At 44.2% G+C, this 25,080-nt stretch overlaps 1 protein-coding gene and 1 long non-coding RNA gene across 2 annotated transcripts in view; one reads left to right on the forward strand and one right to left on the reverse strand.

Annotated features, from left to right (window-relative positions):
• Positions 1-9,802: 9,802 nt before the first annotated feature.
• The window catches only part of col5a1 (procollagen, type V, alpha 1), a 65,366-nt gene continuing 50,088 nt past the window's right edge, over positions 9,803-25,080 (reverse strand). The window contains exons 38-67 of the mRNA XM_088434888.1: positions 24,804-24,857; positions 24,662-24,715; positions 24,429-24,536; positions 24,221-24,310; positions 23,923-23,976; positions 23,681-23,788; positions 23,361-23,468; positions 23,181-23,234; positions 23,052-23,105; positions 22,869-22,976; positions 22,731-22,784; positions 22,253-22,360; positions 20,487-20,540; positions 20,240-20,347; positions 20,110-20,163; positions 19,969-20,022; positions 19,848-19,901; positions 19,723-19,776; positions 19,439-19,546; positions 19,306-19,359; positions 19,169-19,222; positions 18,885-18,992; positions 18,557-18,610; positions 18,444-18,479; positions 18,307-18,360; positions 17,895-18,162; positions 17,505-17,617; positions 15,785-15,853; positions 12,739-12,972; positions 9,803-11,262 (exon numbers count right to left, since the gene is read on the reverse strand). Of these exons, the coding sequence (XP_088291014.1) occupies positions 11,116-11,262; positions 12,739-12,972; positions 15,785-15,853; positions 17,505-17,617; positions 17,895-18,162; positions 18,307-18,360; positions 18,444-18,479; positions 18,557-18,610; positions 18,885-18,992; positions 19,169-19,222; positions 19,306-19,359; positions 19,439-19,546; positions 19,723-19,776; positions 19,848-19,901; positions 19,969-20,022; positions 20,110-20,163; positions 20,240-20,347; positions 20,487-20,540; positions 22,253-22,360; positions 22,731-22,784; positions 22,869-22,976; positions 23,052-23,105; positions 23,181-23,234; positions 23,361-23,468; positions 23,681-23,788; positions 23,923-23,976; positions 24,221-24,310; positions 24,429-24,536; positions 24,662-24,715; positions 24,804-24,857 (2,631 nt within the window). The 3' untranslated portion in view covers positions 9,803-11,115. The remainder of the gene's footprint in view (positions 11,263-12,738; positions 12,973-15,784; positions 15,854-17,504; positions 17,618-17,894; positions 18,163-18,306; positions 18,361-18,443; positions 18,480-18,556; positions 18,611-18,884; positions 18,993-19,168; positions 19,223-19,305; positions 19,360-19,438; positions 19,547-19,722; positions 19,777-19,847; positions 19,902-19,968; positions 20,023-20,109; positions 20,164-20,239; positions 20,348-20,486; positions 20,541-22,252; positions 22,361-22,730; positions 22,785-22,868; positions 22,977-23,051; positions 23,106-23,180; positions 23,235-23,360; positions 23,469-23,680; positions 23,789-23,922; positions 23,977-24,220; positions 24,311-24,428; positions 24,537-24,661; positions 24,716-24,803; positions 24,858-25,080) is intronic.
• LOC148412001 (uncharacterized) lies at positions 12,725-24,815 on the forward strand. The gene is made up of 4 exons (XR_015867943.1): positions 12,725-13,062; positions 22,769-22,800; positions 22,875-23,001; positions 23,663-24,815. It is a non-coding gene; the product is annotated as an uncharacterized LOC148412001 (long non-coding RNA).

The raw sequence follows: 25,080 nt of genomic DNA on the forward strand, positions 1-25,080 counted from the left end.
CTCCGGCGCGCTGCCATTACTAACCCGTTTCATCACCATCGCCCCCCCCCCCCCCCCTTGCCCCCCCGCCCCCCCATCTTCGTGTTCACTTACTGCAGCAGCCTCATGCTACGATTAGTTCCGTGTTAACGGCCGGCGCTGCATCCATTGATTTATGAGGAATATGGAGGGGGGGGGGGGGCAGGGGCCATTATGGCCTCGTCCATCCGTCCCCGCGCCGCGAACATGACGACTTGTTTGTTCTAAACGACCTTTTGAAATGTCAGCAGGCATATCGTGTGACGTGCCTCCAAATTGGAACGGAATGCGTTCCCGATTTGGAAAAACCACATCCCAAAAAATATATCTCTATTATTTATAGTGGAGAAAGAAAAAAAAAATATACAATATTTAATGACCGTATTAATAATTCGAAGCGTATGATTCCCGGGTCAACACACTCGTCTTTGTTTTGCTCCCGAAAAACTGAATAAATCTGAATTATACGCTGCGAAAGATTGCTTCCTGTAGATAAAAGAGATTTTATTTTTATTATTTTTATATGCCAAAAGAATAGTGGCATATAGTGAGGAAAAAAATGATTTTATTGAATTACTTTTTGACACATTTATCGCTTCAGTGGATGTGTGCTTCTCTTTCTCGTGTGTTCACCTTGGCCACTGGGGGCAGTATAATAGAAAATAAGAAGTAGTAGTCATTTTTTTGGAGGATAAAGAATATATGCATGTGATTAGCATATGACTGCAAATAACGGCTAATTCTTTACTTCCTGTTTCCGCGACACCGACCAATAGTAGACCAGTATCTTGGGGAGTCTGACCAATAGCAGACCAGCATTATACTGACGTAAGCGGTGACGCGTGTTTAGGCGTATGAGCTGAGCGCACACCGACCGCCATGTTGGATGTGTCATAATGTGACACAAATGGGGACAAAAAAAACGTTGCGGGCTTCGTCGTAAAGTGAAAAAAAAAAAACGTAAGGTGGGGACGTCGTAAACCGGGGATCCACTGTAATCGTTTCCCAAAGTGAGCAAAGACGTATGTCTAATGTGTATTATACAAAAGGATCGCAAAAATCGGAGAGAATTTCCTCCTAGAGGCTGAAATTCGGTCAAACAACAGAAAGAAAATGCCAGGGAATTTAACCCGCGACACGTGTATATGCGTATGAGCTGAGCGCTCACCGACCGCCATCTTGGATGTGTCGTAACGGGAAAAAAATGGGGACAAAAAAAACGTTGGGGGCCACGTCGTAAGGTGAAAAAAAAACGTAAGGCGGGGACGTCGTAAACCGAGGGTCCACTGTAATCGTTTCCCAAAGTGAGCAAAGACGTATGTCTAATGTGTATTATACAAAAGTACTGCAAAAATCGGAGAGAATTTCCTCCCAAGAGGCTGAAATTTGGTCAAACAACAGACGGAAATTAACCGGCGACACCTGAACAGCGCTAAGCGTGGTTTCCTCAGCCGTTTGCTTTCAGTTTGCCGGATTACTTCAATTATACGACGGAGATTAGACGGCGTCGTCGCCGTCTGTCCGCTTTCCCGCCGCTAATACCGCCGCGCACGTTCGGACGTGACGCGTCGGGGGGGGGGGGGGCCAAAAGCGGGACACGTCTTGCCCCGGGCCTCGCGCTCAAGTCGGGGCTTACTCGCAAAACTAGAATCCCGGCGAAACGTTTGCCGGCTCGGGGAAGAGGCGGAGTCCCGTCTTTTCTTTTCCGTCGATCCCGCCATCTGTCACCGCCGACGACGGGGACGATCGGCGAGTTTGGCTCCCGGCAGGCTCGGCGTTCTTCGAAGCGAATGAGACGGGCTCGCGCGCGGTACCGCGAAATCTCGCCCAAATTCCGTCGCGCGGAAGCCGAGCCGATCGGAAAATGATCGGGTGCGATTTTCCGAGCCGGGAATAGAGCGCGCTCATTTGCATCATCGTCATCGGCGCGGCGCAACATCATTAATAATGCAGCTAGGCGGCGCGGGCCGCAACACTTGTTTGCGCGTGTCTTTTGGAGGACTGCGGCAAACACCTTTTCACACGTGTTCCTTCAAACCAGCTTTTTTGTTTGTTTTTCTTAAGAGAGAAACTGAAACGATGTCACCGACGTCCAAGTTAAAACTCATTGGCTGCCACTGACAGCTATAAAAGTCAAAAAAACTTGGAACTCAAATGTTTTTGGTCAATTATGATATATGAAACGTACGATATGATATATGATACAACATGTGATATGATATATGATACAATATATGATATGATACGGTACATACGTACTGTATGATATGGCATTTACTATGGTATATATATGATACATATGATACATACGTATGATATGGTATATGATATGATACAATATATGATACAATATATGATATGATACAATACGTACGTATGATATTGCATTTACTATGGTATGTATGATATGATACTTACGATATGTGTGTTATGATACATACCTATGATATGTTATATGGTATATATGATACATACAATATGGTATGACATGATATGATATGATACGATACATACGTATGATAGGGCATTTACTATGGTATAGATATGATACATACGTATGATATGGTATATGCTACAATATATGATACAATTATGATATGATACAATACATACGTATGATATTGCTTTTACTATGGTATGTATGATATGATACTTATATGTGTTATATGATATGATACATTCCTATGATATGTTATATGATATGGTAAATACTGTATGATACATACAATATGGTATGACGTATGGTATGGTATATACTGTATGATACATACAATATGGTATGACGTGATATGATATGTTCCGATATGATATATATCATATATATGAAATGATACATACAGTAAATATGTTATGGTATATAATAGTGTACTGATATGATACATATGATATGGTATATTATCCATACAGTAAACAAGTTATTTAAATGGACATTAAACCCATCTTGTAATAGGATTAGTGAGCAGTTATTGGTTATTTTTAATCCGGTTGATCGGTTACCTGTAAAGTCTAATATTATATTATATTATATTATATTATATTATATTATATTATATTATATTATATTATATTATATTAATATAATATAACATTTAATAATATAAAAATCTATAATAAATAAATAATATAATAAATATAAAAATATCATCTTAAAAATCTGTAACATAACAGGAAATAGTTTTCTTCCAAAACTAACTCTTTCCAAAGCGACGAGTTTATTTTTTTTTACTGCTGTCGATGCCTCGGTGGATCATTTTATCCCATAAATGATGAATCAAGTGCAAAAATCTCATCTCTGGGCTTTTCCGACGCGGGGAGAATAAGCGGCATACGTTTCTCTCTAATGAGCCCGCCACACATTAAGGATCGGACCCACGCGGACGTCGCTCGTTTGTCAGCCTGTCAACACTTTTTTCTTTTTTCTTTTTTTTTAGGCTTTGCGTTTCCGGCGGGTGCCGCCGAGCGTGGACGGCGACGCAGGTGCGCCGTCGCCGAACTGAAAACGCAGCCGGAAAGCCGACGGCACGCTTCCGCTTGCCGCTTATGCTGACCGCCTGCCAGCTTTTACAGTGAGTCGTGATTTGAAAAAAAAAAAAAAAAAAGTGACCCAGTTTGGAGCAAACAATGAGGACAGACGTCTGTAATTGTCTAAACCGGCCAATCGGCGCTAACGTAAGGGAGACAAACCATGCTCATTTCGAGCGCTTCCCCCGTTGTCTTCATAACGTCTTTGCGGCGCGATTTCATTCAAATACCCCCAAGGGGCAAGAACTTAGCACACCATTAAGATTCCTTGTCCTCCGTTTGCTAAAATTAGCCGGTCCGAAGGGGCGTCCCACTCCGGATTCGGTTGCCATGACGACTGGAGGCGGCGCTCGTAAATCGAACGGGCAAGCCAGCAAAATAATTCCGCTTTACCAATCCCCCCAAAAATCGTATTATTACATATATAGGAGCTGTTTTTCTCCCTCTATCTATGCCAGCGACATATAGTGACAGACTGAACAATTACGCATTTTAAGTAAGACGAGAGCAGCACTTTACGCGGGCAAACATATGCCACCTAACACAAGCTAACGCTTTTGGCTAACGCTAATATTTATTTTCATGACGTAACAAGACTTTTTCAGTTAGCGTTATGCTTTCGAATTTCATCAAATTCAAGTTGTTTTGTTGTTTTTTTCGGAACGATACCAAGAGTTGTCAACTAGAGTAGTCACCAATACCAAGTACCGATACCACTGCCGCTTGTTTCAACAGATCATTTTAACGACGTACCTAATTCAAGTTTCGTCAAAGCATATTCAAATTTCACCAAAAACACCAGTTTCTGACCAAAATGTCCAGCAAACAACTTTTTTTTTTTTTTTTGCGAAACGTGACTTGTCAGTGTATTTGACGAGAAAATCTTCAAAAAAATCCACATTTGTTTCTAGATTTGCTCGCAATCTAAAAACCGGCGACAAGATTCATCAAAAACACGTTTCTGACCAAATTGTCAAGCAAACGTTTTTTGTTTTTTTTTGTTCAACGTAACTTGTCACAGCGTATTTGACGATAAAATCTTCCAAAAATCAACCTCACGCCACATTTGTTTCTAGATTTGTCCGCCGTTTAATAACCAGCCGCAAGTTTCACCAAAAAACACAATTTTCTGACAAAAGAGTCAATCAAACGAGCTCTTTTTTTGTGTGTGAAATATAACACGTCAAGCAGTGTTTTTGGCAATTAAAACCCTCTAAAAATCAACTAGTTTAGTCCAGTACTTAATAACCAGCAGTAAGTTTCAGCAAAAACACCAGTTTGTGACCAAAGAGTTGAGAAAATGGAAACTTTACAGTGTATTGGACGATAAGATCTTTTAAAAATCAACAAAGCACGAACGCACATCACACGGCTTAATTTTATTTAATTTTTTTACATTCCCTTCATGAAACGCATCCGTTTTGCCGCAAATTTTTTTAGCATTAGCCGCCATGCCGGTGTAGACACGTTGCCCTTCACAACGTCATGCCACAGCCGCGTTTAAACGGGTCTGGCGGACGGGGGGCCAGCGCGCGTCACCGACATGGCCGACAAGTCACAACCGAGGTGTCGGAAGCAGATAATTGAGCCGCGCGATCATGTGACCGGGGTGCTATCACGCAAGGTAAACCGGTCGGAGGATTTTAATGAAAAAAATCGGGCCGCTTGGGCGGGTGTCAGCACGGCTAGCAAACTCACACGGGCGCTTCATAAAAGTGCATCGGGGTCGGGAGACTCCGTTTTAGGGATGTGAGCGATTAGCGCTTAGCGAAATTCGGCGTCTGACGGCCAACAATAATCCATTGAAAACCGTAACGACGGGGAATTAGTTTGCAAGACATTCCGATAATCCGATTTTTCGTATGTTTTTAGATGTCTACGTGTCTAAAATTTCTTTATTTAGAATATTGCCATGCTAATCTGAAAAATTGTCCAATAAAATTTTCTTGATAGACATTTCAACACGGTTAATTCAGACGTTTAACTTTTGACGCCAATGTTTTTACCGAAAAATTCACCCTAAAACGAAGGGTGCGTCGTTTACGCGGGTGCTTCCTATATTTGGGGAAGTGCGGGAATACAGAAACATTTTCTCACAGAAAAAGCTCAAAATTTGCATCAGCCTTACCAAACACATTTCGACAGATTTTTTCGGATTCGTACAAGCGTCAAAGTCGTCTTGGAATTACACCAGGCAGATTTCCGCGTGAGGCGAAAGCGTCAGTCACTTTTTTAAAAATCGGCGTAGAAAAATAGCAACAATGGTAAAAACGCGAGGCGAGATGCACAGACGAGCGCGGCGGGCGGCGACGAGGGAGGCGCGCGAGCTGTTTTGATGTGTAAATACGCCACCCGAGGCGGCCATGTTTCCCCTACAGGATGGCAGGTAACAAGTCGGAGCACAGATCATTAACATTCAAAAAGAAAAGGAACCGTCGTGTAGCCGAGTCACCGGGGGTTGCAAACATCCGAGATTTCTCGTGAGGGGGGGGCACTTAAAATAGAGCAGCGCTCATCCTTGGCTGGGTTGCCATCAGAGGGCCAAAAAGGGAATATTTAAGACAAAAATGACTTTGAGGCTCCTCTCGGCACGAGACGCTTTGTAGCGGCGCCGCGGAACGTAGCCTTGATTTAATTAGACGGTGGGCTTTAAGCGGCAGAAGGGAGAGCATATGGTCCCGCGCCCGTAACCCTCCCCGGCTCCTCCTCTTGCTCGGGATGCCCAAACCGCTCTTGGCTTTGATGACGGGAGCGTCCTCCCGCAGAGAGACCCGGCCAAAGAAATCCATCGCCAAGGACAATGGCGTGTTTTGATCAACTGCGCTTGTTTGAACACGAGATGGTTTGCAAAGTAGGAGATGAGTCCTTCGAGTCGTTTGAGTACTTAGAACTTTAAAATTAACCTCAACTTACCAAAGAAGTGTCAGAATCATCAATAGGAGAGACTGGAAAAAAAACAATCTGAGTCAGAGGAATTGATCCGCAGAAGAGAGCATCTAGGCTTCGACGTTCCGAGTCCATCCTTGTTGACACGCAGTAATATTCCTAAGATTCTGAATTAGGTGACGTTTGCACTTTTTTTCCAATCATAATTCATTCGCTTGTTTGAACACAAGACGGTTTGGAAAGTAGGCCTGAGATGAGTCCTTAAGTCGTTTGAGTACTTCCAACTTTAAAATTAACCTGAATTTACCAAAGTAGAATCATCAATAAGAGAGAATCTCAATAAGAGAGACTGGAAAAAAAACAATCTGAGTCAGAGGAATTGATCTTCTGCAGAAGAGAGCCTCTAGGCTTCGACGTTCCGAGTCCATCCTTGTTCACACGTAATAATATCCTAAAATTCTGTATTAGGTGAAATTTGCACTTTTTTTCAATCATAATTCATAATTCAGGCCTGAGATGAGTCCTTCAGTCGTTTGAGTACTTCCAACTTTAAAATGAACCTGAACTTACCCAAGAAGTGTTAGAATCATCAATAGGAGAGACTGGAAAAAAAACAATCTGAGTCAAAGGAATTGATCTTCTGCAGAAGAGAGCCTCTAGGCCTCGACCTTCCGAGTCCATCTTTGTTCGCACGCAATAATATTCCTAGGATTCTGTATTAGGTGAAATTTACACTTTTTTCTTTCGTATTCGATATTGTTGCTAACTAAGCAAAAACATATATTCTGTATTGTTACTCAAAGGCGCTACTCCATTATTCGACTGAATATTTGCAAACTATTCGATATTAGCTTAATATAGACTTATAGACTTAGGATTTAGGACTTAGATTTAGAATTAGGACTTATTGTGTCTTTTTATAATACTTGACCACGTTTCACCATGCGTAGTGAATTTGGGGGCTCGATTTTCAACAACAAAAAACCCTACCCTCATCAGACGTTCAGTTTTTTCCGGGGGGAATTTTTGAGTCAATCGAGAAAAGCCGCGCACTCTCCAACGCATCACCAATATTGAATCCATCTCCGTGCAACGCGGTGTACGTACAGGTACGCCCCTCAGGGACAACCCGCGCATATATCACATTTTAGTGCCCTCATTTGCATCGGCAAATAACACGCTCGGAATTCTCTTTTTCCTCTTTTGTTGTTCCGCAAATGATTTAACAGGGAATAAAATAATAAAAAAAAAAAAGAGCCCCGTGAAATATTCCGTCATTAAAAATGGGCCGATTCGCCCGAGCGCCTTCGACGTAAGTCGACGCAAAGCTGACAAACGTCACCTCGCACCTGAGCACTGGCGCAGGATTTACCGTTTAATCAGCGGCCGTATTTGCCCGTACGTCTTTTTACGCGTTTGTTGTTAAGACTTTTGATTGATGGCAACGGGCTGATAAGACGTCCAATTAAAACGGAAAAATGGCGGCGTTTTTTTGACTGTGTGTTTTTTTTTTAAGCTCCCAAATCTGATTCCTTGCACAAAAGACGAGTTAAACGGCACTAAGATGCCAACAAGGCGACAGCAGGCGTTTTTGTGAAATCTTTTATTTATATTATTCGTGATAAGACACAAACGAAAAAGTAGGGTTCATTTGGTAGTCGAGACCACAGAGACCGAGAGATTATCGAGACCAGAGACAGGACGCAGACTTTTGGAGCTTGAGACCAAGACAACCAAAAACACAATTTCGGCGATGAGACCAAGATATTTAAAAGTTGAGACAAGACAAGAACAGGACTTACAAATCATGACCGAGACAAGACCAAAATTTTTCAAGGTGGAGACCAAAACCTTTGCTTAGAAGTTTTTAAGTTAAGATCAAGTCAAAACTAAAACTTTTAGAGGTAGAGACCAAGACAAGACCAAGACCTTTAAAGGTTGAGACAAGACAAGAACAAGACTTACAAATCATGACCGAGACAAGACCAAAACTTTTCAAGGTGGAGACCAAAACCTTTGCTTAGAAGTTTTTAAGTTAAGATCGAGTCTAAACCAAGACTTTTAGAGGTAGAGACCAAGACAAGACCAAGACCTTTAAAGATCAAGGCCAAGACTTACAGGTCACAGCCGAGTCCAGATCAAGACTTTTAAGGATCTAGAGTCCCTTAGGTTTGGGAATCCAAATCCTGCACGTTTTCCAGTTTTCACCTGATTCAAATGATTTGCTTTTTAGCAAGCTCTGCAGAAGCCTGAAAATATTCTTAATCATTTGAATCAGGTCTGTTTGAAAGAGGAGGTTGAAAAACATGCAGGATACCGGCCCTCCAGGACCAGAGTTGGACACCTGTGAGCCAAACACTCTTTTGATGTAATCAAGATTGTACTTTCCACAAATAATCTTTATTCCTAGCTTCTGATCGTCGATAAAATTTGACTGACTTACCTTGCTTTGCTGACATTCCCTTTAGCGCAGCTCCATCTAGTGGACGCCTAACGCAACATCAGCCACTACTGTGGCTTCTATTCTATGCGCCTTCTAATGCGGTGCCCCCTATTTATGAAAACAGTTGAAAAATAGGCCATTCCTTGCAGCTAATCCGATGCGCCTTGTAGTGCGGAAAATACGCTCCATATACATTCGTATCATTATTGTTTTGTGAGAATGTTTTCTTAAAATATGGACCGGACGCGGATGGGAAAAGCCATCGTTAAAATTCTAATGAGAGCGCCTCGTTGCGCTTTCCGTTTAGAAGGGTCAAGAGGAGGGAGATTGGGCTCGGCCGGTGTTCCCCATCGTGTCGGCGGGTAATTGCTTTGAGCCGGAGGATACGCGGTTATCACAAGTCGGGTCCCGCCGCCGCTGACCTACTTGCATGCCAATCAGATAAGCGCCAATGGGCGTCCCCCGGAATTTAATAACGGCTTTTTCCGCTCCGAGGGGCTTCCGGATTGAACCGCCGACGTTTCCGGTCCACGCGCCCAAGCCGTCGCGCTCCCGCCACACGGGTGTTGCCGGGACCAGTCGGGGCACGGATCAATCTCACCTGGAAATTACTTTGCCTTTTTTCTGGGGGGGAAAAAAAACTGAATAAAAATCTGTGACCATTGCATAAAAAAAAAAAAAAAAAAATTACGACAGTTGTAATACCTCTCCACACCAGCAGGTAGTGCTAATTTTTCAGGCAGCGCAAAGCAAAACGTTCCAACTTACCTTAGCAACCGCTAGCCGCTGTTGACAAAGACAAAAGATATCAACTCTGGATACTGCAATGCTCTTTTTTTATACACTTACATTTGTGATGTATATCTTTTTATTTCTTTTTATTAAATAGTACAATAAATAACGGTGACGACAACAAGAGAGCAAACTTAACCATTTCATGCATACAGATGAGTTTTAATGCTTCAAAAGACATACAAAGGAGTGGATGGCCACAGTAAACTTTGATTTATTGACATTTTTGGAAAAAAAAAACGAAAAAAATGTATCTTGTTTTTTTTTTGTCTGTACTGTACACAGTTTTGACAAACAGACAAAAAAAACGGCTGCTTCTGGCAAACAAACAGCAAATGCATTTGGAGAAATTGTTCAAGTCACATATTTGTTTATTCATTTTTATTTTTTAAAATTTAGAAAACATGGAACGGAAACAAAAAAAAAACGTGTGAAAGACGGTAGAAAATTCTGTGGTAAGATACTAGTGGTCATAAGCGTAAAAGAGTGCATAGATCCAACGGTTATTATCATTCAAATAAAAACCTGTTTCGGAAGAAGAAAAAGCACCTTTCCCGTTCGAAATCGCGACTTTAAAGCTCAAATTTTTTTTTTGGCGGCGTTTTTCGTCACAAACAGCAAAAACAAACAAAAAAGGCTCTTTGGATTTTTTTTTTTCCCCCGTCATTCTCGATTCATTCCCGAAATTCAAGCAGATGGCCGCGTTGAGAGGAAATAAAAAAAAAAAAAAACGTACAATACGCAGCAGAAAGATCCACGAGGAAAAACATCGAAAAGTGTAGCACCACAGAAGAGAACAATAGCACCCAAGTTCTTGCCATTTTCCGGCCAGGCCTTCCGATTTTTATTCGGTTCTGGCGAATCTGTCCAATTTCTATTGTTCTTTCCTCTTACTTCCATTCATAAAAAGCAGAATCCCAATTTTTTTCTTTTCTTTTTTTTTTTTTTTAGTCCCGCGTTTTTCTAAGGCGACGGATTTCCTCGTCGTCGTTCTGGATGATGATGATGATGTCATCGCCGTATCCGCCCGTAGAAGCCAGTAGAGCAATCAAACAAACACCAGGATCAATATACAGAATGTACTTACAAACATAAAAATTATTTATATATTTATATATATTTATAAAAAAAAAAAAACAAGAAGTGCGGGAAAGGGGGAAGGACAATTATGCACAAACAAAGCTCCCAACGATAAAGCGAAGAACGAGCGCGACAGGAAGTAGGAGGGGCCAAAACGGAGTCCGTGGCGGGACAGTTTCAAAACTTGCGTGCGATGGATGGAGGAGAAGGCACGCTGAGGTTTCAAGGTTATTTCCTCTCATCCTACAGAATTTTGCTTTACGGAAAAAAAACAAAAAAAAAAAGACATTTTTTTTACAAATAGAATTGTCCTAGAAAGAAAAATCGGTGTTGCTGTTTTCTCTTTGGATTCGCCTCCATGGGTCGCTCAGTCTTTAGCCGACGAAGCAGACGGGGCCCACTTCGAAGCCGAACTTCTGCGTGGGGCCGCCGAAGTCGTTGAACATGATGTCCACAAATGGCACCTGCTCCACCTTGGGAGTGTTGATCTCCAGGACCGTCCTGTCGTAGCCCTTTTTCAGCTGCGCCCCGCCAAAACAAACAAAAATAGTCGCCAATTAGGATTAAAGGAGACACCCGAGTTTTCTTTTCCTTTTTACCATATAATATCATATCATATAATATCATATAATATCGTATCGTATCGTATCGTATCGTATCGTATCATATATCATATATCATATAAGTCCTGAATAATGATATAGTATAGTATAGGTACGGAATAATGATATAATATAATATAGGTCCTGAATAATGATATAGTATAGTATAGGTATGGAATAGTGATATAATATAATAATATAATATAGGTCCTGAATAATGATATAGTATAGTATAGGTATGGAATAGTGATATAATATAATATAATATAATATAATATAATATAATATAATATAATATAATATGATATAATATAATATAGGTCCTGAATAATGATATTGTATAGTATAGGTACGGAATAAGGATATAATATAGTATAGGTACGGGATAATAATATAATAATATAAGTACGGGCAAACGGAATGGGTGAAATTTACGGTACATAGAGAAACCAGGCAGAAAACTCAAGGTCGAAATCTTGTTTCTTCTTTTTATAAATTCGATCTATTTAATTTATTTTTCAGCTCCATAGCTCCAGGAAGCTCCATTTTGGGAACGACGCAAAACAAACCGCGGCGTTGTAATACTCCGTTTTTGTGGGGTTTTTTGTGGTAAAAAAACTGCTCCAGGGAGCGGCCAATCGCCAGCCATTCTCATTCTCTGAAATAAGCCCAGATATCAACCTGGTATCCCGATACTTAGAATAGGTACTTGCGATTCTAATATAACTGAAGTGAGCTTTCAGTTTTGCCGACGACAAATAACGAGAAACCGGTGAGGGAAATTGGCCCTTCATCCGTCGTATTTGTCGTTTCGGTCGGGATTGAGGCGGCCATTTCTTCGGTCTGTCGCAGATGGACGGACGCCCGCCGCTCGTATCGGTAAAATAAAACAACGGATCCACAGATCGACCTTTATAGTTCGGTTCGGCTCGAAAGAAACGGACTGACGAAGACGTATGACGAATCAGCGACATTTGCAATTTCCCACAGTTTCCGTACCAAACAGCGCAAATAAAAGCCTTTCATTTCCTCCAAATTTTTAAGTGCCGTAAAACCCGTTGCGAATCCCAAAATCTGTTCAAACTGTTAATGTGCGACTGAACCTCAAAACATTTCCCAAGGGACGCAAAACTCACAGTGCGTACAACCAATCAGAGAACATTACGCAATACGTTGAGTACGCACACCGGAAACGGAACCATTCAGAGAACTTTATGTACGTCCACTAACCCTAACCTAACCCTAACCCTTCCCGACTATATGTTTGAGCACGCGCCTTTTAATACGACGCGTGTATACGGTACGACGTACGTGTTCATGACTAATAAAGCGGTGCACCTTACGGTACAGAAATGACCGTGTTATATAATTCCAGGACAAAAGCGGCTTCCTCACCGCGCATCCGTCGATGACGGCGCGGATGTAGGGGTTGTTGTCGTAAGACATCTCCTCGTCGTTGGAGCCCAGGAAGCGGATGGCCTTGTCGTAGTTGTCGCCTTCCTGGTCGTGCCAGGCCACCGATTGGTGGCAGCTGTACGTCAGGTTCTGGCGGGCGGCGGCGCTCAGGAGGCGCATGAAGGTCATCTGCACCACGCCGACGGGGTTGCCCTCCGCGTCCACGTAGGACAGCTGCAACGACAAGGAGTTGATTTCAGCACGATCGGGAAACGCCGAAACGACGCCAGCGAAAAAACTAGCGTGGTGATAGCGGCGAAGTCGGTGAGTAAATTAACATTTAATCCGAGGATATGAACTGTGATCGTGACCTTTGATGCTTTGCCACGTTTTCAGCTATCAATCGAAACCGTTAGTGGATTTTTTACCTAATTTTATGATTTATCATATTTACCTCCTTGGCGTTCTATCATGACATTTTCAGCTAGTTTTGATCTGCGTTGGTTAGCCACTGGCAACAACTACGATTATTTTTTTTAATGCTAATTGCTTCTGGATTTTCCGATCCAAAACAAAGTAATAATTCAGAGGTAAATTCGGTTATTTTCAGGCTACATCTACAACAGTTTTATGATGAATTTTTCTTCTACATGAGTTAATATATCTTATTTTGTTTTTAGCTTTTCCGATACAGATCTCAACCAAAAAACTGATTGCTGGATGAAAGTGTACATTTTTCCCACCTTTTTATCACAAAGTTTTTCTGTTAATATAATCACGATGGTAACATTTTAAGCTAACTTTCATGTCTATATTTCACATTACATTAAACATGGGAATTTCCGGGAAATTTTTTTGATTGATCACAACAAAAACACAAAATTTTCAACGTATTTTTGATCTTCTATTATGATTGCGTTACGATAATTAGTGACGATCAAATTGATAGCTTTTGCGTTACAAAACTACAAATGTACCTCTTGAACTTTGAATCTTTACGTTCCGGTGCAAATCCAAGTAGGAAAATTCCAAGACGTTTGAACTAGAAGCCTCGGAACCTTAATGAGGGCTCTTCAGTGTTCATCGGCTTCTTTGCCAAAACGTTAGTGAATTTTTCCAATGTTGCACTACCAAGCTTTCAGCATGTTTTTTTAATAAACCCGCGCGATACGCTAATTGCATCTTTTAATGATTAGTTATGACTGCGACTTTGTAAATGCGTTGTTGGAAATGCGCTAACGATGATGAAACTTATCAAATCAAAACCTTATCTTCCTTTATGCTAACCATATGCTAATGGTCTCTAAATGAGGTGATTATCATTAGCTTTATAGCCGGATCCCGTTAGCATGAAGAGACAGCATGAGCCCCGGATCCCGATTTGTATACCAACCATGAGAACTCCATTAAGGTCCACATTGTGACTTGTTCTTTCCCGACAAACTTACTGGGGCGCATGCGGAATGGCAGCCATCGGCGAAAAGTGTCCTTTTGTCTCCATGTCTTCTCCATGCACGTTCATTCACTCCGTTCCTTCATTCGCATGCATCTCCTGAGCCACGGTAGCCACACCAACACGAGACTTGATGACCAGTTCTACGGTACATCCAAGTCCGAATAGACACGCCGATGATTTGAATCGGTGGGGGAATGTGAAAGTTGCAGGTAATTTTTTTGTTCTGTGGCCAACCGTGGCTCGAAGAGTTCTAGTCGTCATGCGTCTTCCCGTTGCCCAGAATGTAGAAGCAAGAATGTTACCTCTTCTTGATAATCATCATCATAACACCCTCAAAGGACTTTTTCCCAGAAGCACCCGGGTGGCTGCTGACTAAGTGTCCTGACCCGTTTGACTGGCAACTTCTACAGTGGAAGTCGAATTCCATTTTGAAGAAGGTTTCAGAAATGAAGGTTGTGTTCGGCATCAAACGAGCCAAATACGCTACACCCGATGGCTCGAGTGTTGCGTAAGGGCGGCAAAGGAAAGGCGGGAGGTTCAGTTTGGGGTGGTTACACAAACCCACCTTCCCACAGTTTACATTTAGCATTGATAGTTTCATTGCTAAGAGTAGGGGTAGCAACTGGGAGGCAAGGTATTTCCTGAAGGTGGTAGCTGGCATTCTGTAAAACCGTCTATACCGGTTCAGGTCTTTTTCGGATGCACCGGGTACATCTTCTAGTCTCTGGCATTGTTTATATGTTAGGAACCGTATCCGGTGGCTTGCTTTAGTTTTTGTTTTGTTCTTCTACCTCGCCGTTAAACTGTGCCAAAGCCCTGGCTATCTGCCAAGGAAGTTTTGCATAAGCAGTAATGTTCCACACCCAAGTAGTTTAGAATCAGTGAGCTAGACCCCACAAACATAACCATATATTGTAGACCCAAAAACTAATCCTAATTTATCCCAACTCCTGGACCATAACAATTGAATTCCCCCAAAACGGATTTAAGTGGCAAATGTGCAAACGCAGCCTTCAAGTGAAACCTTTCAGAATCGTATTTCTTTTTTTAGACTTCGAATTGCAGTGGAAAGCCATTGTCATTACGGCATCGGGACATACAGCCACTCTCTTGGGACTTGGGACAGGGCGGCGGCAGAACGGGGCCCTTGGGTCCGTCCGTCTCAGTTGTGCTTTCGGACTGAAGGAGCATGCGTTCTCATGCCGAGTCATGCACCGCCAAGACCATCATAACATCAAGTCAAGCCACGTGCGCCGCGTATACCGTACATACACTACTCCTAAAATTTAGGGACATTGGGCTTTCGGGTCAAATTTCAGTTCATCCTGAAATGTCGCCCAGAAGCCAAATATCCCTTATTTTTTTCCGAGTATTGTACTGTACGTCAGGTGCGGTACCAGAACCATGCTGAGTCTGGGGGCCCACAAAATCCCAGCCTGGGCCGCAGGCAAGGGGCCACTTACCAGGGAACCTCTCTTGTAGTGACTATACCAAGTGCCTGGTGAGTCTTTGGGCCATTTTGCCATTTTGCTCTGTAAAAACCATATAACAGGCATTCAGGGAAAAGGAGTCTGGGAAAAGCCAGCTTACCAGTTTACCGCGTTTGAATTCACTGAACCAGGAGCCGGGGTTCTCCTTTAACCAGGAGGTGAGTCTAGCCTGGGGGGCACGGATCAACAGGAAGGAAAAAATTGTTAGTGTTGTCCTCGGGGGAGGGATGTTTACTTCAGCCCTTTCTCCCTCGTCCTTTGGGGGCTGCGAGGAGTCGGGGTAGCCGTCCACACCTGCTGGAATGGACCGTTGCGCGGAGGTGCCGTTTCGCCTCAAACAAATTGCAGCTGGCAGCTAATTGCCGCTGTAAAAATTGCGGCGTACGCAGAGACGAATGAAAACAACGAGAGTCCGCCCGCCGGGGGCTTTGCTGCGATGCTATTTAAAGAGCGGCAGACCTCAGCTCTTTGACATGGAGGAAGCTGTCTCCGGCTCTGGATTAAAAATGTCATCATGGGATTAACGCGCTAATTGAGTGATACGTCGGGAAGTTCGTTATACATAATGCGGGCGGCCACAAAGACGTGGTTAGACCAGGAATGATAAAAAGATTGCAAGCTGTAGAAAATAGAAAGAAAGAAATGGAAATGAGAACGTTGCCATGAAGGTCCAGTGTGGCAAGAAAAGACGGAATAAAAAATGACTGTATCGTGGCTTGGCCGGTTTCAAAGAAAGTACACAACTGAGATGGTTCGAACATGTCGCGAGGATAACTAGAAGACAACATCTCAGAAGACACGTCATGTAAAATGGAAGAAAGAAAAAGAAAATAATGACGACCAAGTAACAGATGGAAGGGGACTATCGATTCAGATCTGAAAGGGAACAGAGTGGATAAAAGGAGCGGCCTTAAGAGGAACACTTCAAGAAATACATTAGGTGGTCTTGCAACTGTAGAAAATTCACTGAAAAAAACTAAATTAGCTTCTCCGACTGAAAATTTTACCTAGCCTAACGAGGAGCAGTTGTTGAACCGTAGCATATCGAACAATTCCGTACATTCCCTACAATTGTAAAATACTGGATTGTACCTCTACCAATCCATTGACTCCACGAAGCCTCATTCAACCCAAAGATCTCAATCGATCAAAATCCCAAACTCGTTTGACTTTACGGCCCTCTGGTCCTGCTGTAATTATCCCATTTTGACAAATGAATGTTTTTTAAATGTAAAGAGAATCAAAATGTCGTCCAAAAAAGTAAACAGTACAGATACAAGTAATCTCAAGTGCAGTCGCAAGGCAACTGCACCCCAACCCCCGACTGGATAGGAAGCGTTCGGCTAACGCAAAGCCTTAACAAGGCGGGATTTATTTTCTTCTTCTTCGCCTTAGCTTCATTATTCTCATCTTAAGCAAACTGATTCCGCCTCTCCGTGGGCTTGGGGGCTGGGTGCCTTGGCTAGAGGCCTCATTAAAATGGCCGACACGCAGCACTCCCACCCGACAGACAGCTCGCTTTATGTACTGAAGCAAAAACTGGTTAAATTGTCTCGGTCTCAATGCCCGTTGTTCAGACATGAATAAAGGTAAGAATGTGCAAGCGAGGGGGGACTTAGAATGGTAATATGGTAATACCCCCCCCTACACAGATCCTCCCTGTACTCTAACAGAGGCCGGTAACATGGGTACAAGAGTAAAATGAACACAATTTACCGCGAAGCACTGATTATGTATGAAGCCGTACGGTCGCTAGCACGGGAGTGATGGTACTCGCTCCGTTGAAGCCAAAAGCTAAAAATAGCAGCGCCCCTACTCACCCCTTCAGACTTTTTGTCGGGGAAGATGCAGCTCTCGCCGCCGGCTGTGAAGTTACAGTAAACCTTGAAAGAGTCCCGGGAGCAGCCCTGGTTGGGATCGATCCAGTACTCGCCTGTGGAGAGTCGCGGGACTTTCAGTTCACCCTCGAGGAAGTTAACAGATTGAAAATATTCTGTCCGAACGTATCGACTTGTCTTTCACTGAAATCCCCGCAACATACGAAAAACCGCATTAGGTTTATGTATTTTGTCTGGGATTGCCGTATGTTGGCACAAGCGTAGTCCTGATAGTAGCTTTAGTGTTGTACGTGTGCCTTAAGGGGCGTGGATTTCAGGAAGATGTTCGATTTTGGATTGTTGTCGGCTTTTTACGGCGCAGCGGCTACCAACCGTCTGGGAAGTCCGGGTGGCACAGCTGCAGATCTTTGCAGGTGCGGGCCGGGTTTGCCTGCGTGCCCAATGGGTGCTTCATCTGCTCGATCTCCAGTTTGAGCGAGTTGAGGGAGCCGAAGATCTCCTCCATGCCGTCGTCATAGTCCTTGTAGTTGGCGTCCGCGGGCTCGTCGTCCATCATCTGGCTAGCGTCGATGTTTCTGCGCGAGCGGCCCTTGGTGGGGGCCTGGAGCGGCAGTGGGTGGATGACGTCACCTGGTGGGCCCTGTTACGGAGAGAGGAAGGTTTCACCTTATTAAATGTTCAAACTGGTACTTGAACCATTTTTTAATCCGGTAAAATGTTTGAGAACTCTTTGTTAGCGCATCAGAATCATTAACTGCTAGCCGGTCAAAATGTTTTGCCTTACCGGAGGGCCTGGAATTCCTGGTGAACCAGTCTCTCCCTTAGGTCCAGTTTGACCCTGAAAAGAAAAAAAAACAAAACACTCAAATATAGGGAATATCAAATCAGTATGACCGCTCTTATATTCATCCGACAACTTACAGATGAGCCTTTAGCACCTTTGGGACCAGGAGGACCCTGAGGACACATAATTGATAACGTCAGCATGATTTCATCAAACGAGACTAAGCGACATATGAACGTTGGAGTCTTACGGGTAATCCGGGTGGACCGTTCGGACCAAGAGGACCAGATGGACCAGCGATACCCTAAAGAAAAAAGGAAAGTAGAATGACTAGTTGTTTGTTACTTAATGGCAGGATTTCTAGATTGTGTTGAGAGTAATGTCACAGGCTAAGAGCTTGCAATTTCCAGTTTCTGTGGATAGAATAGATGGCTGGATTTACACTAGATGTGTAAAGGTACAGAGCGTTTTCTTTTTTTCTTTCTTTTTTTACTCTCGTTTGCTAATGGCTAGCAAACACTGAACCCTTTTCTGTACGACCTTCCTTGAGATTTTCCCTGCGACCTTTTGTCACTCACGTTGTCTCCTTTGGGACCTGAAGTTCCCGCCGGACCGGGAAGACCTCTGTCGCCCTTTTCTCCCTGCTCGCCCGGTGGTCCAATAAGACCGATGAGACCCGGGTGGCCCTGAGGAGAGAGCATACAGCTAGTCAATAACACACCAGCAGAGACATTAGCACCATCATACATCTAACTGTCAGCTAGGGCTCTAATGGTTTGATAGCTGCGGGCAAACAACACAGCTGATCAATCGGCCAGGAAATGAGTCCATTAGTCTTTGTTGTTTCAGTTTATGGCCTTACCTTCTCTCCTTTGATACCAGAGTCTCCCTTCAAACCAGGCAATCCAGGAGGACCCTGCGATTGTTATACGTTGGAAAACACCGATTAGTATCCGGGTCGCAAACCCGCCAACACACTTGCGCGAAGGTTAAACTTACCATTGGACCCGGAGGTCCGTCTGGACCGGGAGAACCAGGAAGACCTTGTTCCCCCTGGGCGCAAATAACAAGCAGTGACGTTGGGCTCGCAAGAAAAATTGGATATTTTTTTTTTTTAAGTGTTTAAACTTACAACAGGGCCAGGGATTCCTCTCAGACCTTCGGAACCGGGTTTGCCAGGTGATCCTTGAGGTCCAACAGGACCGGTCTTTCCTTGAGGACCTTCCAAGCCGGGTTCTCCCTGCACAATTGGACACAAAATGGTTTTAGCTTCACCTTGGGCAGATGAACAGTAATGTCGACACAAGTATTTCAGATTTCTTGCGAGTGCAGACCCCCTGACTAATTTGACGTTTAAAATGTCCATAGACTTTAGATTTTTGCAATGCAATTCTACTATTTGATTTGATGTCTTACCTTGGCTCCTTTTTCGCCTTGTCTCCCCTCGGGTCCTGTCACTCCGGGTGGTCCCTGTTTGAGAAAACATTTTATGATTATTTTCTTGGTATACGATAGTAGTGGCCTGAGAAGAGTGTACTCACTCTCTTTCCTGGTGGGCCCGAGGGTCCAGACTCTCCAGTGGGTCCAGGGGAACCCTAGTTTGAAATTTCATAAAATGAACACACGTAAAGTAAAATTAACGAACAATCAAGCGACACTTACGGCCTGACCGGCCTCGCCATCATCTCCCTTGTCGCCAGGTGGACCATCTAAGCCCTGCACAACACAAGCAGAATCCAGACTTCATTTCACTAGACCACAACGTGTACAACATTTGCTCTCACAGATTAGATATATACGTACAGCTGGGCCGGGCTCTCCGGGGGGACCTGGATCACCAGGGAATCCGCTTGGACCCTGAAAGTTGAAGTCGAAACAGTCAAAGCGAATTTCTTTACAAACAGCGACGAGATGACTCCAGATCGGAACTTACCGGACTGCCCTTGGGACCATCATCTCCAGGGGGACCCTTGGGTCCAGGTGGTCCAGCAGCACCAGCCGGGCCGGCCTCTCCCTTCTCTCCTCGCTCTCCTCTCGGTCCCTGGAATAACGCAAGCACGCATGAATATTTAGTGCAACAAAGTGCCTTAAAGGAAATGAAACGGAACCTGTCATGTGGTTTTCATGGACTGTGAATAAATTGTATGTTCCCGCTGGAGTTCAATGACAAAGTCACTCACCGGCGGACCGCCGTCTCCCTGAAGACCCGGCTCTCCGGTCTCACCGGCATCTCCCTGGAGAGAGAGTAAGAGGATCGTTTTAGGAGAGTTGTCGACGATAGCAGCTTTTCTGGAGAGATTTAATAATGCCAACACTTGTGGTACAAGCCGCTAGTTCTCCTCACAATAAAACCTATCTCCATTTTTATGAACGAAGACCCTATCTTGTGACTTTACATCCCCTCTGGGCCTGACTGCTTCTCCTCTGCTGACAAGAGCTCGGTTGCCCGCGTGATTGACAGCTACTCAGCCACGTTATTATGCTGATGTTCCGCCTCGTAAAAGTGCCATTTCGGCGGAAGTGTCATTAGCCCGAAGAGAGATGCGATAGCGCGGCGTCGTCATCTCGCAAGGGAGAAGATTGAGCCATCAGAGGCCCGTGAAAGGCATTTCTCAAGATTCTTGCTGTGTATCAATGGTACAAAGTCAATCCGGACATTTTTTTTGACAAGCCCCTTTCATACTTCTTCAAAGGTTGACTTCTTTACTGTATCGCACTGTAAAATCTGATGACACGGAATCGCGGGATGAAGCCAGTTCCCTAAATTGGTCATTCACCTTTTAAAACGCTGTAATTTTTCGGGCTAAAACGCGCAACTTTTTTCTCACGGTTTGAGCCCCAGTGTGGTGTATCTGCATTTTTTTTTACTAGCCACCAGGGGGCAGGCCACTGGTAAAGAAAATGTGTGTATTTTAAAGGTGTCATTTTATGGAATAACTGAAATAGAACTGAAAAGATGTGAATCAATGGCTGTTAAAAAAGGTTTTAAAAATATAGTATTAAAACATAAGAAATATGTATAATTCGAAAAAGATCTTGACTAAAGGTTTGTCTCTTTGATAGATATATGAAAATCTATGTATAGATAAACATACATGATTGTATATATGAATTATGTGCAATGCGTGTGTTCAGTAAATGATTCAAGTCAACAAAGGGAGACGATAAATTTTAAGTAAAAACTGCTTTTAATATTGCTATGTTGAAAATATGCTAGGTCAGGTGAAGATGTTGGAAAACTTCCATACAGCATCTTTGTGTGTAAATATTTGACGTTACGACCTGCGCCCAATAATCCAGTGTTTTGTTTTTTCTCGATTTTTACTTCTGTGGATTATATACCGGTGCGGTTTACAGCCCGTAATTTAAGGTCGTAACAAGCCCCTTTCAAATAGCCCTTCTCTGAAAAATCAGGTTGTATGTCGGTGTTTTCTTGACCACGAGAACGGCGAGTATCTTCATTAGGAACTTTTACAACTCTTCTGTTTCTTCTGCCGTTATTTGAACAGAATTTTTACTGCGACACTCATCTACGCCTTTGCGGAGGGTTCCCGTCAGCTGGCTTATGGCGTTAATGAACGCGTTTGTCACCCGACAGATGCGACTTGTTTGTGGTACCGACAGAACGGCCGCGCAAACTGTTTGCGCACAGCCAAATCTCCTCTTAAATCAAGTAAACTGGAGCGGGGTGGCGTTGGCTTGTTTACAATCGTCACCCGACCGTCTGGGGAAAGAAAGAAGGACGCCCGAGCGGAAGTGTCATTTGCCGCAATCCGTCTCCGCAAATGGAGCGGATCTGTGGGACAGCCAGTCGTGACCAGGCACCGACTTGTCGGGTTCCCAGGAGAGGAAACAGCTATCCGAGATGTACCGAAAAGTGCAAACACGCCGAAGGAACGAAAGTGTGGGAGGGAGGCGGAGCGGCAGCGTAAGAGGAAGGACCTACTTTCTCGCCAACAGCGCCGGGGTTGCCAATACCGCCGGGTGGTCCCTGAGGACCGTCGGCACCCGGGGGTCCGGACGGGCCTCTCGGTCCAGGTGGGCCTGGTGGACCCTGACAAAAAATGTTGAAACAATGTGAAAATCTCGAAATCTATTTGAATTACATGAACCCCTGCTCAATCAAAGTTTATTCTGAACCCACCTGCTTTATGGCTGTTTCATAAGATGTCTGTTTTTCTTTACATTTTCACAGTATTAAGTATACTTTAAATTTAGAGTTGTGGTCATTTTGTAGTACCACTTTCTGCCACAAAAAAAGTGTGGCAGCACTGACTCTGACAGAGCAGCGTAACAAAGGGTCTTAAATAGGATTGTCAAAAATAGAACCTTCTGAGAATCGATTTCTGTATTAATTATGATTATATGGGTAATTTTATGTTCACACGTATATCTTTTGCGTAATAAATGAGCGTTTCACTTACCATCTGACCAACATCGCCCGTTTCTCCTTTTTCGCCAGGTGGACCAGGCAAGCCCTGCGGACAAGGAGAGGTGCGTCAGTCAATCGCAGCGGTACCGGGAAAAAAATCTCTCCACACCACCACAAACGTTTGTCTTACCTGCAGCCCGACTGGGCCGGGCGGACCGGGGAAGCCTCTGGATCCTTCGTCTCCCTTCTGGCCAAACAAACCCTGCTGACCTCTGGGACCGGGCTCGCCATCTGCTCCCTGCACAGCCCAATCAGATAAACAGGTCAGTTGCCAATTTTACACGGACCGGTGCGCGGAAATTATGTCACTCACAGCAGGACCAGGAGCTCCGACGGGTCCTTGGGGTCCGGTGGGGCCGGGTGGACCCTGTTGATTTTAAAGGACATGTTAATTGATGATAATCTACCGTTAAGAGTAAGGCTAAAGATCAGATGAACTCACATGTTCGCCTTTGTCACCTTTGCTTCCTTTCTGGCCGGGTTCTCCAAGCTCTCCCTAACAAACAACTCAGCTATTAAAAAATGTGGTCGACCCAGACATTTTTCAGACATAATTGCAGATGAAATAAACACCTTTAGAGAGTATTGCAACTGGAATAAAAAGCTGACATAAGTATCCCACCTTGTCCCCGTCCTCTCCGGGTGGTCCGGGGGGTCCCCCGGGTCCTGGCAGACCCACCGGTCCCTGAATGCCGTCTCTTCCGGCTGGACCTTGGGGACCTTTCTCTCCCTAAGAACAATTTCAGACACAGCTTTAGGACTCATGAATCACAATGATCGTTTGAACTCATGGAGATTGTACTAAAGCCCTTTTATACTCTCTGTAAAATTGAACCTTGTGGTATCAATCCGATAATTTTCCACATTTTGGGGTTAGTAACAACACTCCCTTCCTCATTGCTTCGGTTATCTTTTCATTTTCAGGACTCGAGACTTCCTTACCGGTCCGCCTTTCTCTCCTGCGGGACCCGGTGGTCCTTGGGGACCGGGACGTCCGGGCAGGCCTGTGGGTCCGGCGGGGCCAGCGGGACCACGTTCGCCAGGAGAACCCTGTAGAACAAATTGTCCACAATCAGTTAGTTTTGCTTTTTCTAAAGAAGACGAAGGCCTTTGAATCACATTAAAAAAAAAGGATCGACGCTGAGCTTCCTTCAAGGATGAAAGCGGGGTGCATAGGTACTTACAGCTGGGCCAGGTGGGCCGTGAGGACCCTCGTTGCCTTTCAGACCGTGAGCCCCCTGCGAACACAAGCGGAGGTCTCACAACACAACCCAGATCTTGAGCTTTTGTCTTCAAAATGTTTGTTTCTGGCTCAATATCAAAGTAGGATCGGATTATATAACTTGCGGGACTTTGTGTGCGGGCTTGTGAACAAACAAATCAGGATCACCTCGTTCTTTTCAAGCCCACGCAAGGTCTCGTTGGCTTTTGATAGCCCACGAGCGTTACGCAATGACAACGCAGAAAAAAGATGATACTGACCACAGGGCCAGGCAGTCCGCGCTCCCCGGTGAAGCCTCGGGGGCCGGGTGGGCCGTCCTTACCGGCGGGGCCAGCGGGTCCCGGGTCGCCCTGCGGGGGGAGAAGACAATGCCATGAGGCCCTCAAGGGAAGCGGATTTGCCTCTTAGTCTAGATATATTTTTGATCAACAATGATGGGGAGTCATTTTTGGCCCATTGACCACTTACCTTAGCACCTTCCTTGCCGGCAGCTCCTGGAAGACCTTGCTCTCCTGGTGGACCAGGGGGTCCAGGGTGGCCACGATCGCCCATTGGTCCTGTCTCGCCTGTTGGTCCCTGCAAAATCCCAAGGAATAGTTTTAAGATTCTCTTTTGTCATTTTAGAAAATTGTTTCTAAAATCCCACCATGTAGGATTCATTATGATCCTAGTGGTTCTATTTTGTTGGAGTAAGCGCTCACCTGAGGTCCGACCACACCTGGAGGACCAGGAGGGCCGGTCTTTCCTTGGAAACCCTGCGTGTTGCAGGAGGAAAAAAAATGCGTGACTTTTCAGTACTTGAAAAATGAGTTTTAGACGATTGAGTTTTAGACGACCACTCACGGTCTCCCCTCTCTGTCCAGGGTGTCCAGGAAGTCCGTCTTTCCCGGCAGGCCCCTTAGGAACCACACAAAATCACATATTACACCACAGAAAGTTGTTTTTTTTTCCCCCTATGAGTAAGTTTGAACCAATTATAGCATATAGTGGATCGGCAAGCACCAATACTAAGTATCAGCCTCGGGCCAATACGCGACCCTCTTTCAAGGTACTGGTACCAGTGACGGCAGCTGAATCTAGTATTGGTTGACCTTTTGGATCAATTTAACGATCACAAACG

Source organism: Hippichthys cyanospilos, chromosome 15, assembly GCF_059441005.1.
Source record: "Hippichthys cyanospilos isolate Australia breed blue-spotted pipefish chromosome 15, RoL_Hcya_1.0, whole genome shotgun sequence".
NCBI lineage: Eukaryota > Metazoa > Chordata > Actinopteri > Syngnathiformes > Syngnathidae > Hippichthys > Hippichthys cyanospilos.